Source organism: Brachypodium distachyon, chromosome 1 (assembly GCF_000005505.3).
Source record: "Brachypodium distachyon strain Bd21 chromosome 1, Brachypodium_distachyon_v3.0, whole genome shotgun sequence".
NCBI lineage: Eukaryota > Viridiplantae > Streptophyta > Magnoliopsida > Poales > Poaceae > Brachypodium > Brachypodium distachyon.
In genome coordinates, this window is record NC_016131.3 from 4,618,584 (window position 1) to 4,642,394 (window position 23,811).

The window sequence follows — 23,811 nt, forward strand, 5'->3', positions numbered from 1 at the left end:
CAACGAAATTTACATGATACAGTATATGCTAATGTAACGGTCACTCCTATGCACATTTGTACAATCTTGGGCCATACATAGAAAATACAGCAGATATTCGACTATAATTCAGAGATTGCAAGTTTTATTAATTGTGTGGGACGGTCTTTCTTTGTTGTAATTTATTACAGTATTACAGTTACATACTCCGAAATTTTTGGATAGCCGAGACAAAAGACTTGACATGACATTTTACAAATTTTTCCACAGTGCCTGCTTGCCATAATGAACGCAGCCCGCCATTTTCTGGATTAAAAAAACACAAATTCATAAAAAATATGTATAACTTTTTTTGACCACAAAAATAATGTACGAGTATAACTTAAAAATCTCATATTTTCCACAGCTCAAGTGACATGACACCTGCAAATTTTTCTTCAATATGCCCACTTGCCACGTATGAAAACACCCCTCTATTTTTTAAGACACAAATTCGAAAGACATTTCACGCACTAGAAGAGTAGAAGGTCCAGACAGAACGGATACTCCGTCCTCTTGCTAAAGAGCACCTGTAGAAAACCAAATATAGCAGAAAATATCCCCTGCCCGCGCGCGAGCACCTCTTACTTCGCCGCCGCCACAGCCGCCGCCACCGCTGCCGAAGAGATGGATTCCCGAGGCTACGATTCCACTGGCCGCGAGTTCTCCAGCGCCACCGAGATGTGGGCGGAAGAGATTGGCGCCACCTCCGCCGCCCCCGCCATGGAAGCTGAAGTCGCTCCGACCGCCGCCGCCGCCGCAAGCAACGGGGACACCGGCGACGAGGCGGGCGGAGAAGTGAAACGCAAGGACTGGTACTCCAAAGGAATCGCCTACTGGCAGGTAAAGACTAAACAGCACTCGCCAAGTCACCCCCCCAAACCCTAAACCCCCAATTCCAATGCACCTTCGTAGCTTCAGATTTAGCTTACAAGTTTGTTTGTTGAATTGGCATGTCCTAGGGCGTGGAGGCGTCGACGGAGGGCGTCCTGGGAGGGTACGGGTGCGTGAACGACGCCGACGTCAAGGGCAGCGACGCCTTCCTCCGCCCTATCCTTGCTGAGCGATTCGGCACCGCGAAGCGCCATCTCGTCGCGCTCGGTGAGTTGTGGAATCCATGTCTGATCTCTGTGATCTAGTTGAGCACTTATAGTTGCTGTTTCTGAAACTATGGCAGATTGTGGCTCCGGCATTGGGCGGGTTACTAAGAATTTTCTTCTTAGGCATTTCAATGAGGTATGCAATGCAACTCTTCTCACAAGTCATAAGTTTCGAGGTATACCACGATCCATTGAGTCTGAAAGACACGCCATGCAGCTTCCGTTATATCGACGCATTGACATTTTCAAGACCTAACAAATTTTCCTTGTTTTTCCTTTTTTAGGTAACACAATTTTAATTATGCTTTCCATGTCTTGTTAATAATTATTAGTTTTGTTGTGGCTCATTTGTATCTCAAATTTTGATGATTCATTTTGATTTGGAGTTGATTCTTCAGGTTGATCTTGTCGAGCCAGTGTCCCATTTTCTAGAAGCCGCACGGGAAAATCTTACTGGATGTATGGATGTAGGACAAGATACACACAGGGCTGCTAACTTTTATTGTATAGCTCTTCAGGTTGGTTAGTGTCTGTTGAGCATTCTTAGGGAGATTGACATTGCTTTGCCGTATCTTTCCATATGGTAAAGTTCATTTCTTGCTTCAGGACTTCACTCCTGATGAAGGAAGATATGATGTGATATGGATTCAGTGGTGCATAGGGCAACTGACTGATGATGATTTTGTTTCATTTTTTAATCGTGCAAAGGTGATTCGATTTGGATTCATTTCTCTTTTATATTTCAACTGTATGCTTGTTGTTTTTGTTATATCATGTTGAAGTATTTGTATGTACTTTTTTAAGTGTAAATTTAACACATATAATGTTGCATCTAGGTTGGGCTCAAACCCGATGGATTTTTTGTTCTTAAAGAGAATATTGCTAGAAACGGTGAGTTTGCTACATCTAATGGTTTATATTGTTACTGCTCTATTTGTTGATGGAATTCACCACATTATACATGTCAGGATTTGTGTTAGACAAGGAGGATAGCAGCGTCACTAGATCTGATGCATATTTCAAGGAGCTATTTAAAAAATGTGGATTGTATATCCATAGTATTAAGGTATGCGTCTTGGAAAATCATGAATTTTCCCAAATGACAATTTTTCACCTTCTAATTGTACAGTTTGGTAACAGGACCAAAAGGAACTCCCAGAGGAATTATTTGCTGTCAAAATGTATGCATTGGTGACCAGTCAGCCAAAAATCCCAAAGAATGGGAAGAGAAGGCGACCTAAAAATTCACCTCGTGTGATCCGCTCTTGAAAGTGCCCAGATTAGGCTGGCTTTTGCGCCAACATATTTGTCTGGCAATGTATTGTTATTGACTTTGTCTCAAATTCCAAGCAACAGAAATTTTTGCTCTGTGTACATTTCATTTGAACGGGCTCAAATTTTCGGGAGATCAAATCCATTCATTTCAACTGTTGCTTGATTATGTTAAAATTTTAGCAGCTATGATCATGACGTTTTATATTCTTGTGATTCTGAGAGGAATATGTTGCCAAGGGGTATCTGAACCAATGAGTCCCACGTGCTTGTGATGCCCCAACTGTCTGCAGATCTGTACCAGGTTGCATGGAATAATTGTGAATGAAATGGCTTTGTACATTCAGGTTTGTTATTAACAAAGATTTGAGATTGCTAAATAAGTCCATTCTAATTGCGTAACTTTGTGCCACGAAGATCAGATTTTGCTTTGGCTTGTTTCAATGGCCGCTTGAAAACATGGAGAGAATTGTGGTGTTCCTTTTTGTACTTTTATCATATGGAAAATGATACTCCCTCCGATCCTAAATTCTTGTCATTTTTTAGTACAAATTTGAACTAAAACAACGACAATAATTTATGATTGGAAGGAGTATTTTATTTCCAGAATCACATACGTAAAAGTTTGTCCACTCTAAAAGTGCCCAGGCTAGTCAGAATATCCATGGGATATTCCTTGATGCCAACGAACTGATGTCGTATATACACGGAAAAGAGCACACATCTCACATCATGCTCTGAAGAATAGATAACTGAATCCCCAAAAATGAAACACAATCGATGTTGCTAGGAAACTATTGATCCTAATTTCTAAGATTATAGGAGAATCAAAATATCAAGAATAGCCCATTGGCTGCGGATGAAATGGCAAGGCAATCAAATATCTTCTCATCAGAACAGGCACCGGCACTCCACTGCAACTCGGACCGAGTAGACATGTGAACCCATGGCAGAGAAGAGGAACAGTTTGCCTAACAATCAATGTACAAGTCCTCTTAAGAATTTCTGATGCAAAGAACATGTTTATACACATCAGTTGTGCTTCACGGAGATCTTGGATGAAGGCAACGTCCCAAAAACTGCGTCCCAGAGCGATGAGGTGATGCCGAAGCCCTTGTCCTGGATTCTGAAATGGTGGTTGAGGTGATACCGCTGCATAACGGGCAGAGTTTGTGAGGAATGGGAGCGTCATGGCTAGTTGCATGGAACAGCAAGGAGTAGTTTATTGGAACTATGGTAGTCACCTTGAGATGTTTTGCTGGATCTTTGGATGGCTGTCCATGGTGCAAGTAATAGTGAGTGCAATCATACATCACATATCCCAACAGGCCACCACCAAACAGTGCAGGAGTTGAAGATGGAGTTGCAAAGAATGCGACTACGTTCCAGAACTGGGGATAAGAAGCAAAAGAACTCTTCAGTTTAGATGGGCTATGTTTTCTTAGTGCAATTTGCAAATGGTGAAATAAACATTATCACTTATGTTTCATGCATAAGAATTCAGGGCTGTACCGGCACACACAAAATTGCTGTTCCAGCAGGAGGGAATACAAGTCTGAGTGAGTCCATAGGATGCTTATGGTGGCATCCATGAAGAAGGTAATGTGCTGTGTTTGACCTGGAATGTTGCATCAACAGCCAATTCTGAGCAGAAGGAAAGACCCAAAATAAAACATTACCAAGTCAAGGATTTCTTACCAATAGCTTTTAGTCTCGATGTGGAATAGGAAGCGGTGCAAAGAATACTCAATCAATGTCCAGACAAATACTCCAAATAGGGCCATTAGAATTACTTCCTGAATAGTATGACCCATTTGAATAGACTTGACAAACAACCAGCAAACGACAGGTAGCCATATGACTGGCACAGCCCACCATTTTGTGAGTGTCAACAACTGGACAAAGAAATTTTTGTTAAGACAGCTCAATTTCCAAAACCCGCAATGATATTAATATACAGGAGTCCATTAGCACTACCTCCATGACATCATTTCTGAAAAAGCGTGGACCTTCTTTGCTCACAATAGGTTGGTGAACCCATTCCTGGTAATGTTCCTCGAGATGGCCAACCTACATCCATAAAATACAGAAAACAACCAAAAATAGTTTACTTCAACTGTGAGACAGAAGCAATTTTAGATTATTTTAAACTTACAAACCCCTAATCTTACCAGTACAGCATACTCTTTCAGAAGATCAGAACATGCCTACCAAGTATTGCTTAAAATATTCAAAATTCAAAAGTTCAGCAATTCAGTTGGTTGTCAGAAACTCAGACGTTTATGCCTTGGCTTCCAAACTCGAAAATGATGGTTTGGAAGTAAAAATGGAACGGGAAATGTACATGGCGAGGCTAAAATCTCCAAGAGCGATCATGGCAACAATTACTGTGAAGAAGCATTGACAGAGCAAATGAAACCTGGAAAACAAGGGGCTTGTTGAGATCAACAGTGAACTCCTGGACAACCATCTTCTGTTCTTTCCCAATGGTGGCTGCATCAAATACAAAATTACACATCATTATACACGCAACGAAGCAACCAATGAAGCGAATATGGGGAGCCAAGAGTTACAACGATACATCACAAACACATGAGCGGTGTGCCCCCTAACTCGAGATCGCTTCGATGGACACAAATTTGGATAACAATGGTTAAGCCTTGGCACACTAGTAAGCTGTAAGCATGCGGCCTGAAGTCCTAAACACTAGAGTCTAAAGAGGATACCGGAATCCCCACCTTTTCTGCATCCCATCACGTTAAAGTTTCTTTGCCCGAGCAATCATCCACATGAATACATGATCGCACACACGTGACTCCGGCCAGGCTCCAGCAGACAAACAGAGCAGGCTACATAATTATCCCTACTCATCTATCCACAAGGATTGCTCAACGAATCCGGCAAGCACTACGGAGGCCTTACAGGATCGCCCTATCATGTTTACACGAATCTGACCAAAATCACACCGTTACAAACAAAAAACAAAAGGAAAAAAAGAAGGCCGGCTCGAAAATCTCATCACACATTCACACTAGATCCAATTCCGCCCATCTTTGCCGTCGTTCAAGGACTTAACCATCGCATCATCGTCGTCGTCAAACCTTTTAAAAAATCTCTGTGATAATTCACATCTACGGGAACCAAACAGCGCAACCGTCGGGGGAGAACACGAGAACTACCGCAAAAAACCGCGACGAAACAGCATGGATTCGGGATCACTAGGGAGTGGGGGTCAGTGATACCTTGGCGGCAGCGCCAATGGCGGTCGCCCGCCCCGGAGCCGTCCGCGTCCACGGGGTACCGCGACGACGAGAGATAGAGAAGGAGCAGCGGGTGGCGCGTGGAGGAGCGGATGCGGAATACCAGGGGCGGGGGGATTCCTGGAAGAAGAAAAAAATATGTTTCCGCCTCGATCTCTGGCGGCTAGGCTCGGGCCTCCGCTAGCTGCTGGGCTATGTGGGTTTTGGGATTCACTGACTATTTCACAGGGGTGATCCGCTAAGCCATTCCTCTGTTGGTCTGAAGGTCTCCTCAAATAGGGGACGGGGAGAAGGTGAGGACCCACCTGCCAGCTTGGACATGGGCTGTACTGTGCTGTAATGGAATTGTGAATTGGTCAGCCAGTTCACAAGGGCTGACAGCAGTGAATGGTAATCCAGCAAAAGCACGCCTGTCATCGTTTTAATACCCCAGCGAGAGAGAACTGACAAGATGTTATTACATATTGTTTCCTCAGTCTAAAAGTAAGTGTGGCAATTTTTTTCAGAAGAGCAAATCTTCACAATGAAACGTGTCTATTTCTTTCGTTTCATAATTCTTGTCTCAGATTTGTCCAAAAATTGATGAATCTATTTCTAAGTGTTTAGATACATGTAATATTTCGATGAGAATTATGAAACGGAAAAAATAGATACATACAAAATTGCGACATTTATTAAAAAAAACAGTACGAACCATCCGATGCGCCTGAAGAAAGATGGAAGAAAGATTGGCCGTGGGTTTATTTTTTTTATTTTTTTTTATGAAACAGCCGGAGCGGACTATTTATTGTCAATAGGGGTCGAGAGAATCAACCCCAGGGTTTACACAAAATACGGAAAAGAAAAAAAGAACAGGAGAAGGGGGAGAGAGATTAAGTTACAAAGCAACTGAAATTAAGGAACATCATCATCGCGATCCCAGAGGGCAGCTTCCTGCTTGATCAATAGGAAAATATCAGAAGGCGATCAGCAGATCCCGTCTAACTGAACGGCGTCCCTCCAGGCCCAGCAGTGCTCTACCGCCCAAGCCAGCAAATGTTCGAGTGCTGATCTTCTTTTTCCTTCTTCCCTTCGTCGCACCACATCAAGCACACACAAAAGCACCTCAAGAGAGAACGATGGATGTTTCGGTGACATGAGAAGATTGAAAAATTACCAACGAGAAGAGAAGGCGCCGTTTTGAAACATTGAAACCTGGCAGAAATTTTACATAAAACAGTTCTGAGTTATGAACGAGCTATTGAGTTCTGAGAGGAACCCATGTAAAAGTGCTGGCTCCGCTGATGCCCACTAATTGCTAGTACGTATATCAGCTTACACACAAGAAATAACTAACCACGCATCAGTGCAAAAAAAAGAGGCAAGAATAGTGACACAAGCTTCACAAAGATGAAAAATAAAACACTACCAAGAACTCTTCCAAGCGAAGGACTACTTATACTTGTCAGAACTTACAGGTGACTAGCTCAAGGAGAGCACTCAACACAATTCAAGCCATTAGCTATTGACCGACCAAAGGATGCGAAGCAAAACAGACTGCAACGTACTACTACGTAGCAATTACAAAACGGAGCACAAACGCAACCTCGACAGTAACAAAGTCATCCGTACATCCATCATCCAACACGCAAAGCCACGGAAAACACATCACCAACAAACTCTCACCGCGGAAACGACCTGGACAGACCTGAAGAGGGAAGGGATATACTGGAGCTCATCGCTGCTACTCGGCCACGCCTTCCTCTTCCTCATCGTCGTACTCTTCCTCAGCTGTCGCGTCCTGGTACTGCTGGTACTCTGCGACCAAATCGTTCATGTTGCTCTCTGCCTCAGTGAACTCCATCTCGTCCATGCCCTCACCGGTGTACCAGTGCAAGAAAGCCTTCCTCCTGAACATAGCAGTGAACTGCTCACTGACCCGGCGGAACATTTCCTGGATGGAGGTGGAGTTCCCGACGAAAGTTCCAGCCATCTTCAACCCCCTGGGTGGCATGTCACACACGCTGGACTTCACATTGTTAGGGATCCACTCGACAAAGTACGACGAGTTCTTGTTCTGGACATTGAGCATCTGCTCGTCCACTTCCTTGGTGCTCATCTTCCCTCGGAAACAGGCAGAAGCTGTGAGGTAACGCCCATGGCGGGGATCGGCAGCACACATCATGTTCTTGGCATCCCACATTTGCTGGGTCAGCTCAGGAACTGTGAGAGCACGGTACATTTGTGATCCACGTGACGTCAGCGGTGCAAAGCCAACCATGAAGAAGTGGAGACGAGGGAAAGGAATGAGATTCACAGCAAGCTTGCGAAGATCAGAGTTGAGCTGGCCAGGGAACCTCAGGCAGCAAGTAACACCACTCATGGTAGCAGAGATAAGATGGTTCAGGTCACCAACTGCATTGTTAGAACAAAAAAGGATATCAGTGCCTACTTTTGATTGAACATAAACTTCTGTTTGTAAAATTTCAGCAGTACAAGAGTAAAGATCAAAAGAAGATTGACTTACAGGAAGGCGTGGCAAGCTTTAGTGTGCGGAAGCATATGTCATATAGAGCTTCATTGTCAAGCACCATACATTCATCAGCATTTTCAACAAGTTGGTGAACAGAAAGTGTAGCATTGTATGGCTCGACAACAGTATCTGAGACCTTTGGTGATGGGAAAACGGAGAAGGTCAACATCATTCTGTCAGGGTACTCTTCCCTAATCTTAGAAATAAGAAGGGTGCCCATGCCAGATCCAGTGCCTCCTCCCAATGAATGGCAAACTTGGAATCCTGTAAGTAAAGCAAATAAAACCACACTGTTATTCAGAAATGCGACAATACATCATGCAAAACAGACCTTTGTAGTGAACTGCAAAAGGATTCAAAGGATGCAGAACACTGATGGGAAGGAAATAACTAGCAGTCTAGCAATATCAGCATGTGTCCCGTGAAACAGAAGTTTGTGAGCAAATACTTTGGGCAATGGTAGTACAGAAAAACAACTAGACATAGGGTGACAGAAGCCATAAAGTTAAGCATTTCTTCATTCATCATAGAGACAAGGACACCATTTTGTCCAACATTGAACAAGGAATTCATTCTAGCAATGACATATTAGTTCTTTAACAGGGCATTAACAGCTGAAAAGTGGAATTTTGTGCAAGGAAATCCAATTATTTGTGAAAGGTGGAACTGATATTTTATTACTGTTGACTATGTTAGTTCGACAGTGACAAAATAGCAGCCCTGCAGAAAATTGGTATTTCACATGAATAAATCAGAACATCTCACTGAAGTAATGTTTTGACTAGCACATGCACATGATCTTCAAGTTGCATAGCTAAAGACCAACATACTAATCACAAACAGACCAGATAATAACAGGACAACTTCTATCCTACCAGCTTCCACTCTGATGATCTGAATTGAGATATAGCATCTTACAAGTAACAAACACCACCAATTATCGTGCTAGTGTTGGATAGCAAATTGGTTGGATCAACAGCAACCAGCAGTTGAATCGAATTCATGCAGCTATAAGAACATCCCTACCTCTCACAGCCCCATAACAGCCATAACAGGTCATAGAAACACAGTAAAGTACTAGTACCCACGCAGTGATGAGATCAATAGATCAACAATGACCACAAAATCCATCCTAGCGATGCAAATCAGCACCTCAAATAAATGCTAAAACGAGGCGCATCGTAATCTCAATCCCACGCCCCCACAACCCCATATATGTGACTGGATCTAACGGTTCCTCCCAGATCTAACCCTAATTCCCCCTTACAGAGCTCCAACAAAACAACACAGAAGGGAGTGAGATGAGAAGGAATGGTATACCCTGGAGGCAGTCGCAGTTCTCGGCCTCCTTGCGGACGACGTCGAGTACGGAGTCGATGAGCTCGGCGCCCTCGGTGTAGTGGCCCTTGGCCCAGTTGTTCCCGGCGCCGGACTGGCCGAAGACGAAGTTGTCGGGGCGGAAGATCTGGCCGAAGGGGCCGGAGCGCACCGAGTCCATGGTCCCGGGCTCGAGGTCCATGAGCACGGCGCGGGGCACGAAGCGGCCGCCGCTGGCCTCGTTGTAGTAGACGTTGATCCGCTCGAGCTGCAGGTCCGAGTCCCCCGCGTACCGCCCCGTGGCGTCGATGCCATGCTCGTCGCAGATCACCTCCCAGAACTTGGCCCCGATCTGGTTCCCGCACTGCCCGCCCTGGATGTGGAGGATCTCCCTCATCGCTGCCGCCGCCGCCGGGAGTCGTCGGTGAGTTGGGAGAGACGAGAGATCGTTTGGGGAATTCGGAAATTTCGGATTCGAAATGGGGATGGTGTTCTCCGTGTCCTATTATACTGCCGCGCCCGTTCCGTTCGGGGTTGGACGGGTGCGGTCACCGCCCCCCGGTGGTTGGAAGCCGGTGGGACCCGGAGGACAGTGACAGCAGGGTGGAGCCCACGCGCAGCTGCGGCGTGCTGGAGGCGGGTCCAGGCTGGCGTAGCGTAACCGAGAGTGGGCTCGGTCGCTGGGAGTGGATGCGGTGGGGCCTAGGTGCCAGGCTGGCGTAACCGAAGCCATGGGCCTACAGCTACAGTGAGATGGAGCGGATGGGATCGACCACCGACGCGTGGGGGCGACTGGACGTGGGCCCTCGTGCCAGTTCGCGGCGACAGGTTGGGTGAGGTGCAGCTGTCGTGACGTGTTATGGGCGTTGGTGCCACCTGGCAAGATTGTGGGGCTGTTTCTTGTGAAATTAAATTCTCTCCACAAGTCTCCTTAATCACCGTGAGGAAATTGATTTTTCACGAGATGTTGATTAAGGAAAAAGACATGTTGTATTTTTTTTTGAGGAATATAGTACAAACGCAGAAGCTCACAACATGCGATTACACTCACCCCTATGAACGCACGCACACCCTACCCATATGAGCACCTTCGAAAGACTGAGCCGGCTGATCTTGAGAGATTGACGAAATCACCGCAGGCGCCTCATTGTTGACGGGTACGTCACCTACCACTGAAAGAATAGCGTCGGTTAAATCTTGAAATAATTCAGAAAAATGTGACACCCACGTGTCTGGGACTTGAACATGGTGGGATGGTTCCATCGCAAGGAACCAAACCTAGCTCAGTTGAAAAAAAAACATGTTGTATTGTGGGGCTGTGAAACACGGTCTAGTCTAACTTTATCTGATCAAGTGCGTGTGAAACAATCTACCATCAGTATGTGTCTGATAAAGGTGCCAACTAGGTTTTTCACGAGGTTGAGAAAAGAGAAGACAGCGAGAGGATTGCGTTTTTTTTTCTACACAGTGCGAAGACACAATAGGTAAGATCTTTATGGACACAAAACGTCTTTTTAGCTAATGGTGCGATCTCACTTTAGGAGGGTGTGTACGGTCAGCTTGTGATTGCCAGGGGTGCATTCTAACTTGCTGAGGATTTCTTTCGACTTCCACACATGTCGTGATCTCCCACAATCCCTACGATTCGGGATTACTTGAGGAAAAACACATGCAACCGAACTGCATCCTTCCGGATGGAAGGATCCGACCAACTAGAAAATCCATTTCAATCTGAAGAGAATAAAATTTGCCGTGAACGGGTGCACTGGCACTGCTGGATAAGCTACGAGCCGGTGCACGCAGAACGCCTACACGAGAGGGAGCAATTCAGAGGGGATAGCGATGTTTGACTAGTAACCCCAATCAGGTTATCAGATGTAGCTGTTGCAGAGTGATGCCAGTTTATTGGATGTCCAAGCTGTAGCTGTTGCTTTGGGGAAACGACACGGACCAATCAACAGCACCCACCGCACATCCGTGCACGCTTATCGCTTTCAGCGAACAGTCTGCCCGGTCGGGAAACAAAAAGCAACTGAACTAGCAAATGAGATCCGGAACCAAAGTAGCTGAGATTACAAGCTATAAACTTTTCGGCCCCAAAATGCCTGCAACAGGCGATAGGTTGCAACGCCGTCCAGTACAACGATCAGTTGGTTCAATCATGAAACAATTGGTAGTCTTGCTCCCAGAAAGTAAAATAGAAACAGCACTCTTTATTGTTACAAACCATTGTAATGGTAAACAGATAACGATGTCAAATGTTTCACACATTGTAATGGTACAGAGAATCATAGATAATGATGCCCATGTTAATGGTAGACCTGTGGGAGGAACATTTCCATAAAAGAGCTGGCAAGCTGCCCAGACTGAAGAACTATCAGGAGACGGTATTACCACTGTCACCTTTCGATGGGGCGTGCAGACAACTACTATCCTGATCCTTGATTAAAGATGGAACTAGAATGACTTCTTCTCGTATGACACTAGCCCATGAATTCCACCTTCCACTTGCGCAGCTCCTGTCCGCACCTGTTAAGGGAGATTACAGGACACTGAATCAGTTCTGTTCTTAATATCATCTGTTTTTTACTTGGGATATACAAGAACAAATTAAGGTTCCAAAACAGGCAGTGCGTGCAAACTGCAAATCCTTTAAAAGAAGCACAAATTAAGGTTCCAAAAAAGGCAAATCAATAGACCACAAAGCTAACAAATAAAGGAGCGGGATTTGTGGGCTGCCGTTTTCACCCCTATTTGAGATAACAGAATAGATACACAAACTATCAACAAAATCGTTTTCAGGAAATTTTCAATGAACTGTTGGCACTACACAGCCATGAGAAGGCATGCAGAGGGTTAGTTTGAGCTGCCGCTCGCAACCACTATTTGGGATAATATAATAGATTTGCAAATTATCAATATAAGCATCTTCAGGGAATTTTCAATGTACTTTTGGCACTGCACATCCATGAGCAGGAACAACACTTATGCTCCAGTATCCTAACAGTGAATATGTTCATGAAGCTATGCACGATAACTGCTGATACTGACAGAATAGATTCATAGTCTGTGTATAATCACCAGAAGAACACAATGTTTTGAAAATGAATACTTAGGAAGGGCAGCCAATACCACAAATGTTATAAACAAGGACACACTTACCATATGAAAAGTAAAATAGCACCTTAAAGTAGATTCAGTGCCAGATTATTTTTTCATCGCACAACTATCCATTCAACAGGTATTGAATCTAAAAATGGACTATTCGACAGATAAACATTCTATAGCCTGTCTCAACTGCAAAATAGCTTACCAACAGATCACTGAGTTATTTTTTGTTAATAACCCTTAAGAACAACATTCTATTGAACTGAGCAGTTAGAGAATGAGGGTTGAAAATACTGCAAACTTAGAAGGTACAGTGTTAATGCCCATTCCGAGAGAAAACGATGACATACAGGATCAGAATGTTAGTTAATTCTCGTTCCAAATCATCTTATTTATTTCAGCTACATACAGAAACATTATTTTGTTTCTGAATATTTGTATATGAGCATCAGAGTATATCTAACACACATGAGCTCTGTCCATCTATAATTGATTTGTATTTTTGTCAACAAAAACAAGCTATTTCTCTAATCTTAGGTACTTCCTATTATTAATCACTGAAGGTAAATTTTGAAAAAGAAGAGTATGAAATCCAGCCCGAAAATACCTCCAATCTAAGAGTTTCCGATCGTAAAAGATCATGAGCTGACTGCAAAGAGGATGCACCAAAATCTTGGAATCCTTGCTTGACTGCTTGCATTGTATACGGAATGAACCTCAGCACAGAACCTTTGTCGGCTACAGCTCCCACAACTCCCTGTGCAACTTTAAGCTTCAGAGTATCACCGAGGTACCTTGCATCACTCCCCTTTGTCATGGCTTCAAGGGAGCCCATGCCTCTGTATTTTTTTACTCGATGGCCGTCCTAACAAAACATCCAAAGATCCACAATATTAGCAAGAAGCAGGAAAAATTGAGCATGCCAGTAGTAAAATAGCATAAAAAGTACACTCAAACAAATAGTGCATTTTAATAATCAATCAACTTATATGCCAACCCTTATGGCATAGCCTGGCTCGATGTTATGACATGAGTAGACTGATGAACTATTAAGAGGGTATTAAGAGGTTATTTACTTAGTTTCATTGTGGTAGTAAAAAAGGATGTATATTTGCATGTCCATGGGGAGTTTTTCATCAAAACTAGAAGTCTCTGGGCAGGCATCACTACACTAATACAGATATTCAGACGCAAAAGGCTAAAATATATCAATGTATACCTTGTATTCATATGCCCCAGGAGCTTCATGGCTGCCCGCCAAGAAACTGCCCATCATAACAGTGGATGCCCCCAGTGCCAAAGCCTTCACGATATGCCCAGAGTATGAAATTCCACCATCAGCTATAACTGGGACATTCTGATCATTGGCATAAGATGCAACCTTGTACACAGCAGTAGCCTGCCAAACAAAAAAAAGCATCAAAAGCAAGCAGATGTAACAAAATTGTTTGGTGTCTATATATGATATATAGTGTGTGGAACATATGGGGTAAACACACAAAATTACTTTCTAGCATAAACTAGCCAGACTGCTAGGCTACGTGGAACATATGGGGTAAGAATAAGACACCATCTAATTTCACTTTAAATTGTAGTTTTGAACAACAGAAGAAAATAAAGCAGTATAGCAGGTCCAATAAACAGCGTGCTACCAATTTCAGAGGACCTAAGCTGATTTTTCAATTATCAGGACCTAAGCTGACAAGCAACTAATTTTACAGTAAAAGAAAGTCAACAATCATGCAAATGAACTAAACTATTAAGGCAGCGGGAGTTTATGAGAAATATACCTGCCCTCTACCCACAGCACAAACCTCCTGGGTTGTGCAAATTGAGCCAGAGCCCATTCCAACACGCAGGCCATCGACTCCAGCAGTAACCAAATTTTGCGCCTGTGCAATTGTCACCACATTACCTCCAATCAAATCCACCTCTGGATACATCTTCTTCGCATACTTTATCATGTCAAGCTGATACATAGAGTTCCCTTGAGAGCTATCAATCACGATAGCGTTGACCCCTGCCTGAACTAGCTGCTCTAGCCTTTGCTTGTCATCCTCACGGGTCCCAATGGAGGCTGCAACTACAAACTTTCCATCTGCTCCAAGAGTTGGCTTGCCTAGCTTCGGATAGCTTCGAATTCGCTCAACATCCTTGTTGGTGATGAGGTCAATTACCTCGCCCTCCTCGGACACAAGAGGGGCGTAGTCCAAACCCTCATCAGCGAGGAAGGCAGCGGCCTGCTCAAAGTCGAAGGAGGCCGAGGCGGAGCGCGGGGCAGGGCGCATGTATTCGGATACTGGGGCAGGTGAACCAGACGAGGCGGCGTCGGCGGCGACAGCGACACCGACGAGCTTTGAAAGTGAATCGCCGCGCTCAGTGACGATGGCGTAATCGTACCCCGCGAAGTCGTTGGGCGATGGAGCGGAGGCCGGGGAGAAGAAGGGGACGGAGGATACGAACGGGAGGCGGCGGGATTTGGCGGCGCGGACGATGGAGGCCTGGATGTGGGGCTCGGTGTTGCAGTGGACGACGGCGACGCCGCCGAGGGAGGCCATGGCCGCGGCCATGGCGGACTCGGAGACGGTGTCCATGGGGGAGGCGACGCATGGGATGGAGAGGGACACGCGGCGGGAGAAGCGGGTGGAGAGGTCGACGGCGTCGGCGGGGAAGTCGATCAAGCCCGGGTGTAAGATGACGTCGTCGTAGGTGTAGGAGACGCCCTGCGAGAACAAGCGCTTCGCGGAGAAGCCGTCGTCGGCGATGTCGGCGCTGCTCGGCGCCATTTGTGGGTTTTTTAGGGTTTTGGCGGCGGCGGCGCGGCGGCTGGGGTGAGTGGAAATGGCAGTGGAGATGGACGGGGCAGATGGGTCGAGTATTCGATTGGGATTTATGGGAAGCGTGAAGCAAACTCACGCAGGAGGAGTTAGGATTTGTTTGGTAAAAAAAAGGGTTTGTTTGTATTCTTAGGATTTGTTTGGCCGGTAGCAATTTTGCCCAAGTCGTCTGTGAATGTATATATACCCAAAAATCGTTTAGATACATGTAATATTTTTTTAAATACGAATGTATCTATATTTAAATAATATTTTGTCATTTCATGTGGGACCGAGTGAATAGTCAATGTTAAGTCTCCGCTTCAAGTAGGTCAACATTAAAATAATACTCTCTCCGTTCTAAAATAAGTGGCGTGGATCACTTATTTCAGGAAGAATCTACAATACATGCGCTGCTTACAAAAAAAAGCCGGTTTATTCTTAAACATGAGTGCTTAATTATACACAAAGGTATTTCATTAAGCATATGTCCTATAAAAATAGGCACACTTGTGTCTAAACAAAAAAAAATGTTTATTTTTTTAACGCACATGGGAATATTGCTCTCATGTGTTCTAGCTCACAAATTTTCTGTGCAGCCAAATTAACCAGATGAAGCAATAGTTCCAAGTATATGACATATTGATATATCGAAATCGTATTATAAATAGATATGCAGACGGATAGTACAAGAACAAAAATATATGTCTAACTCGACAATAAGAATAGACAGGTGTAGCACATTGTAGGTAATCCCTTTTTTTTCCATATCTAAACAAACTAATGCACAGATCAAACTTCATAAATACGTATCACAAACAAAATCAGGTACATGAATGCATGGAGGCAATTGCTCAGCAACAAAGTTGGATCTAGCAAGTCAGGCCTCGTTTGGCAGCGGTGTGTTAGAGGGTGTTGGGGAGTATTTTAGGGAGAGTATTTGGTGAAAACGCCCTTCACCAAATACCCTGGAATACCCTTCATTTTAATACTCTACTAGCTATCCTTTACTCAAATTTGCTGTCAGGTTATTGTTGGAAGGAGTCAGAACTCAGACGTGTTCAGTTCGTGTCAACAAATTGATAACAGGAAGTCGAGAAGAGCATGACTTGTGTAATGTGTTCGGCACGAGAAAACACTCCGGAGGAGGGGTGGAGTGTATCTCTACGCACCAGGGTAAGAAAAGGGAGAGATATAGCGTGTGTATATGTATGCAGGCGTGCCAGTGTATCGAGATACACAAATAAAAGTGCAGGAACAAATACAATTCCCGAACGTGTTGCGCTCCATGGCCTACTAGCGCGGCCAGCCTGACTATGGCGATTGCGGTCTCCTGGTCCCCGAGGCCTCGGAAGGCTCCCGGTTAATTACTCCCGCGGGTTGCGCCGCGAGATACCTCCGATTAAGCCACGTGGTCGTCGTCTTTGGTCTTCGCTTCAAGTTCCCGTGCATGAAGAAGAGGTGATGTGTGTGTGGCAGCGGCAGAGTCCGTGTCCTCGTCGGTACACGCGCCGCAGGTAGCATGGCCTTTGCTCCGGCCATGCCCGCCCGCCGTCAAGCCTCGTCGGTCTTGAACGGCATAGATGGGTTGTAGTTGTAGTAGCACGGGTCCTCTTCGCTTGTACTTTTTGACGATCAGCAGCTTCATCGTGTAGGTGACGGTGTCCCGTGGGAGTATGTGATTGGTGGAGACCGGCACCGATTTAAAACCGGCACGCGCGCTTGTCGGCGTGGTTGGCGCAGCCAGCGATGACACCTTCAGTCGGACGCCGAGTTGACACGGCGGTCATCGTAAGTGTCGGCGCGCCTTCTCGTCTTGGTCGAACCACAGCACCTCGTCGTCTTCACGCGACGCCTTAGGGACTGCACGCCGGCAAGTCCGCTGAGCATGATGACGAGCTCCATCTGCCACGGCCCTCGATGACGTGCCTGCTGATGAACCCTTCCTCCGCCCAGCTTGATGACGACTTGTCGTTGATGACTTGATGGTGATGGCTTGATGATAGGCCCCGCCAGCGCCGTGGTAGGCTGCAGGAGTCGTCTAGCTCCATCCACCATGGTGTCGACATCGTGTAGTTGTTCACGGCGACGGGCTGCAGCTGTTGGCGAGCTCCATCCTCCGTGATGCTGACGCCGTGTTGTTGTTGACGGTGACGGGCTGCAGCTGATGGCGAGATCCATCCTCCATCGTGTAGTTGTACTCTCATTTTTTTTTCAAATTTGGAAAGAGTACAGAGACTTCTCATTTGTGCAAAACTCATCAAATCTTGTCCACTTGTCTTTTTGACCCACATGTTAAAGACTTATAAAGAGATAAATAAGATGTTATCATTGGACAACTTGATATTTTTCACATCCCATTTGCCCAAAAATCTTTCAAATGGATAAATGAGGAGGACAAATGGAGCTGACTCTTGAAGATGCCCTCCGTTCTTAAGTTCAATTGATAATATTTCTATTACGGAGTAGTATCTGAGGAAAAAACATACTCTCCGTTATTCTTTGTTGGCAGCTTGTTGCAACTTGCAAGCCAGGAATAAATACGTCACATATAAGGAGACGACAATTTCATCTCGTCTCATCTCATCCACCACGCGTGTAAAACGGTACAAGCTGCTGTGTAGCACAAACGTCACGTATTCATTTCCTTTTTCTTATTCCTCTCAGATCAAAAGAGGTCACGCATCATCAAGAGCCCCAACTCAGCACGACTCTGCCAGTGGGTCCATCGGGCACCGGCCAAGCCACGGCCATCCCCGCCGCACGCATCGCAGCCGTTGGATCGACCGCCCCTCATCCGCACCAACCAACCGCCCACCGACGCTCAAGTCACTGACATTCCCACCCCACAGGAATCGCAAAACCCCACCTGTCACTGGCGCCACTCTGAAGGGGCCGCCGTGCGTGCGCGTATATGAAGCGCCCATTCTGAAATTTCCACACACAACAAAAGACGCGGCGCTCCCGGAAAAGAAGAGAAAGGAAGAAAACACAAACACAGGAGCGGAATAATCTTTTTCTCTCCATCGTCCTCATCCACGTCTGCGACTGCGTGCGATCGAAGCGGAGGCGCCCGCCCCCCCTCCTCTGCTCCGTCCCGATGGCCTTCATGCGCACCTCCGTAAGTTCGCTCCTCCCCTTCCTCTCTCTGTTCGCTTCGATCTGCGATGGTTCGTCGCGGCGGCTAGGCTCGGATTCGTGCGGCGGTTTAGATCTGCGGGCGGCTGAGTCGCGGGTTCAGATCTGGTCGAACCGGGTTGATTTGATCTTACCGCGGAATATGGGAGATCCGCTGGAGTGAAGAGCCGTTGCCCGTTGTTTTTCCTGTTCGTTGCGAACTTGCAGGATGAGGGTTATCTGGGTCTCGAGTAGCAGGTACTACTGGTGTGGATTGCTGAGGGAGTTACTGGTACGGTAGGTGCATGTTCGGTCGAGAGTTTGCAAGTAGTTAGTTAGCTACATAGAGAGAGGATGGATTTGGGATGGTTAGGTTGGACTGAGTTTGATCTGAGCAAGTTTTATTTAGCACGTTACTTTTGAAGTATATATATCGTTTTTTATTCCGTACTGATTGCATGATTGTTTATTTGTTTTGCTGTCGTTAGTCGTCTGGTGGCAGTATCTTTGTCGCCAGTATCTATGGATGATGATGAGTTGAGAGTAGGACATACGCTGGCGGTGACACTAGATTGTGTGGCAGCGTGAGAAGCTGTCAAACCAGGGAGAGGAAGGTGGTTGAACTATGGAAACGAAGGGGTTTAACGGAAAGTGAGCCATAGAAATGAAAGATAGCATCGAGTACCATGCTGAGTTAAAGGAGCTTCTGGGGGCAGGGAATAGGGTTGTTATTTGCACATGTGGGACGAAAAAAACATCCACCTGTTTTTATAATTGTTTGATTTGGTCTATTTGGACCACTTGGTTGGTGTGCCAGTTGTTACATTATTTTCAAGTCCCTCGGTTATATGACCCCTACTCTTTCATATACGTGGACCATGCTCGCCTGTTCATTAAAAATATGAGTCCCCATTCTGGTTGTAGCCATGTTGGAAGCAGTCCCATTCCTCGTGGAGTGGAAAGGGACTGCATTCCCTTTTCTACAGATTAAATATTTAAGCATTTTATGTTCCTGCTTCCACTGGATAGACAAAATTTGGAGGGATGCCTCCATTGTACTGTTGTAGATATGCTTGCTGGCAGTATATAGAATTTAGTATTACATCTGAATAATTGACATTTTCTAGATTGTCCGTGCGTCTTTATTTAAGTATAATCTGTACAATTGAGCATGTCATTAGTAATTCCTCTTACTCTTAGTCTATTTATTGGATTTTGTAGTCATGCAAACATTTCATGATTCATGAAGTTTTATATATCTCTGCTTTATCATGGGTTATTTTGAATAATTCAGAGGAAGTTGATTCCTTAGCTGCATGTTGGGTGTAGCATTCCTGTTCCATCCAATTGATGCATATTACCTCAGCTCCATTGGTTAATCAGGATGACCATTTTTGGCCTTTCTCCTATTTATTGGAAACCATTTCTGCATTATACTCGTTTAAGCAACAGGTTGTGGTAGCCTGTGTATGTTACGATATTCTGACACAAGCAAATCTAAAATCAGTTTTACCGGAAAGTTTAGAACTTAAGAATTTGACTATGAACAACTTTATTCTTATAATCACCAAATAAGATGTCTGTATATATAATGTGTCAGCCCTACTTACCTTGGCTGTGCAAAGGCCCATTGATGTGTGTAATATGTTTGCTATAGTCTCGTGCTAAATTACAACTTTACACTGTCATGATAATGGGAGCATTTCAGTTGATCTCTGGGATGGTTATACTGCAATTTAATGGTTTACAGCAGTATATTCTTTGTATTTTTTGGCTTTTATAAGGCAAACATGATGCCTTTTGTGCTTATTATATTTGTTCGGAATATTGGGATAATTGGAACAGAGATTTGTTCTCAAAACATTTTTGCTGTTGCTAAGTATCTTCCCCTTTGATCTTGTTCTCATGTGTGTTCGTTCTTTGCAGTCCAATGCATCCTCTGGGATGGGTGTTGCTCCTAATATCAGGGAGACATTCCTTGAGCTCCAAATGAAGAAAGCATTTCGTTATGTTATCTTCAAAATCGAGGAAAAGCAAAAGCAGGTCATTGTGGAGAAGACAGGAGCTACAACTGAGAGTTATGATGATTTTCTGGCATCTCTCCCAGAAAATGACTGCAGATATGCCCTGTATGATTTTGACTTTGTTACTGGGGAGAATGTGCAGAAAAGCAAGATTTTCTTCATTGCCTGGTGAGCTTCATAATCATATTCTTTATCTTGAGGCTATATATCAGTTACATTAACAGGGGCTACTATCTGGCATTGAATCCGAACTAGCTATTGTTAGACAATGCATCGTTAAATAGTCATGATCGAGAGTGTGTGTTTGGCAGGACATTGTTTAGTCGTGAAAGTTTGTGTTTGGCTGAATTTCATTCCTGTAAGTAGTTTGTTCTTTCTCAGGTATCTAGTAATGGCAACACAATACGCATTAACATACTAAGTAGATAACGTTGTTTTCTCTTTTTTTTAATATGAACTCAGTTCAGTTATAAACTTGGATTGGGTATTGTACTATTGTTAGAGGAATTCAGTAATGGTACCTTTGCAGCTGTGCTTGGAGTTGTCCAGAAGGAATAACATTGGATGTCCACATGTGTTTTTAGAATATGCTTGCCCATGATTTGTTCTTACTGATTTCACTTCACCATATCTTGAAACTACTGCACCAGGTCCCCAGCAACGTCCCGCATCCGTGCTAAGATGCTGTACTCCACCTCCAAGGACCGCATCAAGCATGAACTTGATGGGTTTCACTACGAGATCCAGGCAACCGACCCGACTGAGGTGGAGCTCCAAGTCCTCCGGGATAGGGCTCATTAGTGCCGATTGGTGATAATCTGTGGGCTTCAGTCGGATGCAGATTCATGCTAGCCGTGATGCTGTTGCCACCACTTTATTGTTAATAAGTATATCCATCAAGGTTTCCTGTAAAACGTATCATTTAGCTGTGCTCCGTGGTTCTCTAGCAGATGAAGTGTTATCTGGGATTTATCTGTGCGGTGTTCTGAGCCTGTAAACTCAGGAAGTATTGTGATATTGTTACTGGATTGCTGGGTGAGTGGGTGTGGAATCTACTAAATTGCCCCCATTGTGTCGGCATAACATGTCGTGGCATAACTTGACCTTCCACTGTTCGCAGTCCACACACTGTCTTTTGCTCTGTCATACCAACTCGAGATTTATGGTTCTTGACAGTTTGCTCGAATGTTTTACTCCTTTCCTTCATGTCTTGTTAGGAACAAAAGCCTTGCTGGAACCACCTTGCCTCGCAAATTTCGCAATATCGACCACCTTATGATAAGCAACATCCCAATTATGTAAGAAAGATAAGTACATTTCTTGACCTCCTTTGCTTTTTAGGGCGTGTACAATGGGATTTGCTTTTTAGGGCGTGTACAATGAGACGACGTTAATTTTCTCTTAGCGATGCCATATAGGATAAAATCTGATGTGAAAGAGAGAGAAATGAAGAAAAAACACAAGCCTTTTCTTAATTAAGAGATGATCTCTTCACAAGAATGATAAGGCAAAGTTAAGACAAATTTACCATTGTACTAGATTTCATCTTTTCTTAGCATTTATTAGTTAATTTTATTCATCTAAACATTAGTTTTAAGATAGGACACTAAGAGATAACCTATTGCACAACATGTTTTATTGTCTTTTCTAATTGACATGGAATGCATAATATAAGACAGTCTTATCAACCATTTGTACATGTCCTTATAGTTCATTCTGGTACAAACATGCTCGGCCGCGCCAAAAACTTCCCCAACGATAAACAAGAGAACTTCCAGAATAAGCAAGTGTTGAAGCTTGAAGGCCGTGGATGAAATCCAGATAATCATGAAAGATTCGTTTCAACTTTCAAGGAAAGAAAATACCCGCGAATCACTTTAGAGCTGCTCATTACGCGTATGCACCATGCACTTTGCCCGGATTCTTAAATTCTTAAATAGACGAAAGAAAGGGAAAAGATACTTCTGGGAGTAATTGGGAGAAGTATTGAGAATGGATGGGGTGTTTTAAAAAAGAAAAAAATTCTTGGGGAGAGCTAGAAGGATCATCCCCAGCTTTAGTTACTGATGAAGTGATGAAACCATCGTGTTGTGTTTTTTACTTGAAAAATAACCTTTTACTTGAAAAATAACCCGTCATGTTCTGTGGCTCATCACAGCCACACACAGTCCTAACACCAGCCGACATGTTTGCAAATAGAAATATAACAAAACTTATTCTTCCGCTGACAGCTGCTAACTCATGTCTTTTCTTTACAACAAGAAGTTCATACCACGTGAGATTGGTTTGTTGTGGTGGAACCAGCCCATCCATGTTTAAGTCATAAACTTGACATATGGGTGTCACATTTTTTAAATTATTTCAGGATTTAACCGACGCTATTCTCTCACTGGTAGATCAGTCTTTCGAAGGTGCTCATAGGGGTAGGGTGTGCGTGTGTGCGTTCATATGGGTGAGTGTTTGCGCGTGTTGTGAGCGCATGCGTCGTTTGTACCCTATTCTGAAAAAAAAAGTGTTTATAACACAGAAGAACCCAAAGCATTCGACCGTTGCCCCAATTAAGCGCCAACCCAACGGTCACCCAGAATGCTGTCAAAATAGCACGCTCCACAAGCTTCGAGCTCCAGCTGCCTTCTTCCGTAGGATCCTTCCTTCCGCTCCCATCCATGTCCTCCTCGTGTTTATAAACTCCTCCCCACCCAAGCAAAGCAAAGCACCTCACCTCAGCACTACTCTTCCAAGTTCCAAGCAAGCTTCTGCCCGTTCCTTGGACCTCAGCTCTCACCACCATCCTCGACATCTAGGCAGCTCAGACACTCGAGGAAGGAGGAGAAAGAAGGAATGGGGTTCGTGCTGGTGATCTCCCTGCCCTTCATATTCTTCACCGTCCTGCTCGGCTTCGGCTGCTACTTCTTCGGCAAGCACAGGGGCCGCGAGGAGATGCGCACCGGCGTCGGCGCGCAGATCTACGGCACGCCGCTACCGCCGCCCGGCGCCCCCGCGCCTGTGCCGCCGTTCCCGATGAAGAACGAGGGGCCAGATGGCGTCTGATTGATCTATCGGTCGAGCTCCTCCGGCTGGAACGCGACAGAGAGTTGCCGTGTTGATCTTGATTTTGCTGGGTTGGATTGGACCTGTGTGATAATTTCTTGCTTGTGTTGTATGGACCTGTGTGATAATTTGTAATCACAGTTTGTGCTTTTTATATGAGATGTGCAGATCGATGCAACTGAATGGTTTGTGATGAATCGTTGCTTGGTTTGTGCG

At 44.7% G+C, this 23,811-nt stretch overlaps 6 protein-coding genes across 8 annotated transcripts; 3 read left to right on the forward strand and 3 right to left on the reverse strand.

Moving 5' to 3' along the window:
• Positions 1–501: 501 nt before the first annotated feature.
• LOC100831888 (alpha N-terminal protein methyltransferase 1) lies at positions 502–2,600 on the forward strand. 2 transcript variants are annotated; one of them, XM_024456522.1, is made up of 8 exons: positions 502–861; positions 981–1,119; positions 1,196–1,254; positions 1,517–1,636; positions 1,725–1,826; positions 1,955–2,009; positions 2,099–2,184; positions 2,259–2,600. In XM_024456522.1, the coding sequence occupies exons 1-8, from the start codon at positions 646–648 to the stop codon at positions 2,385–2,387; spliced, it is 906 nt and encodes a 301-aa protein (XP_024312290.1). In that variant the 5' UTR covers positions 502–645; the 3' UTR covers positions 2,388–2,600. The 2 variants fall into 2 exon arrangements, with proteins under 2 accessions (XP_024312290.1, XP_003558408.1); XM_003558360.4 differs by having other exon boundaries at positions 506–861; positions 2,087–2,184.
• A 472-nt stretch (positions 2,601–3,072) lies between these two features.
• Positions 3,073–5,898, reverse strand: LOC100834351 (dihydroceramide fatty acyl 2-hydroxylase FAH1). Of its 2 annotated transcripts, none has more exons than XM_003558368.4 (7): positions 5,633–5,898; positions 4,810–4,883; positions 4,368–4,460; positions 4,089–4,285; positions 3,903–4,008; positions 3,635–3,781; positions 3,073–3,542 (listed from the first exon to the last, which is right to left on the reverse strand). In XM_003558368.4, the coding sequence occupies exons 2-7, from the start codon at positions 4,858–4,860 to the stop codon at positions 3,423–3,425; spliced, it is 714 nt and encodes a 237-aa protein (XP_003558416.1). In that variant the 5' UTR covers positions 4,861–4,883; positions 5,633–5,898; the 3' UTR covers positions 3,073–3,422. The 2 variants fall into 2 exon arrangements, with proteins under 2 accessions (XP_003558416.1, XP_024312295.1); XM_024456527.1 differs by lacking the exon at positions 5,633–5,898 and adding an exon at positions 4,972–4,990.
• Positions 5,899–7,036: 1,138 nt separating this feature from the next.
• On the reverse strand, positions 7,037–9,994 carry LOC100830051 (tubulin beta-4 chain). Its single transcript, XM_010230666.3, has 3 exons — positions 9,483–9,994; positions 8,157–8,426; positions 7,037–8,044 (listed from the first exon to the last, which is right to left on the reverse strand). Exons 1-3 carry the CDS (start codon positions 9,874–9,876, stop codon positions 7,374–7,376), a joined length of 1,335 nt encoding a protein of 444 aa, XP_010228968.1. The 5' UTR covers positions 9,877–9,994; the 3' UTR covers positions 7,037–7,373.
• A 1,572-nt stretch (positions 9,995–11,566) lies between these two features.
• On the reverse strand, positions 11,567–15,460 carry LOC100827925 (inosine-5'-monophosphate dehydrogenase). The gene is made up of 4 exons (XM_003558348.4): positions 14,378–15,460; positions 13,807–13,986; positions 13,195–13,452; positions 11,567–12,008 (listed from the first exon to the last, which is right to left on the reverse strand). Exons 1-4 carry the CDS (start codon positions 15,371–15,373, stop codon positions 11,937–11,939), a joined length of 1,506 nt encoding a protein of 501 aa, XP_003558396.1. The 5' UTR covers positions 15,374–15,460; the 3' UTR covers positions 11,567–11,936.
• Positions 15,461–18,332: 2,872 nt separating this feature from the next.
• Positions 18,333–21,685, forward strand: LOC100835882 (actin-depolymerizing factor 2). The gene is made up of 3 exons (XM_003558373.4): positions 18,333–18,524; positions 20,447–20,712; positions 21,195–21,685. Exons 1-3 carry the CDS (start codon positions 18,504–18,506, stop codon positions 21,343–21,345), a joined length of 438 nt encoding a protein of 145 aa, XP_003558421.1. The 5' UTR covers positions 18,333–18,503; the 3' UTR covers positions 21,346–21,685.
• Positions 21,686–23,099: 1,414 nt separating this feature from the next.
• Positions 23,100–23,792, forward strand: LOC100831481. The gene has a single exon (XM_010230681.3). The coding sequence runs from the start codon at positions 23,386–23,388 to the stop codon at positions 23,593–23,595; it is 210 nt and encodes a 69-aa protein (XP_010228983.1). The 5' UTR covers positions 23,100–23,385; the 3' UTR covers positions 23,596–23,792.
• Positions 23,793–23,811: the final 19 nt, after the last annotated feature.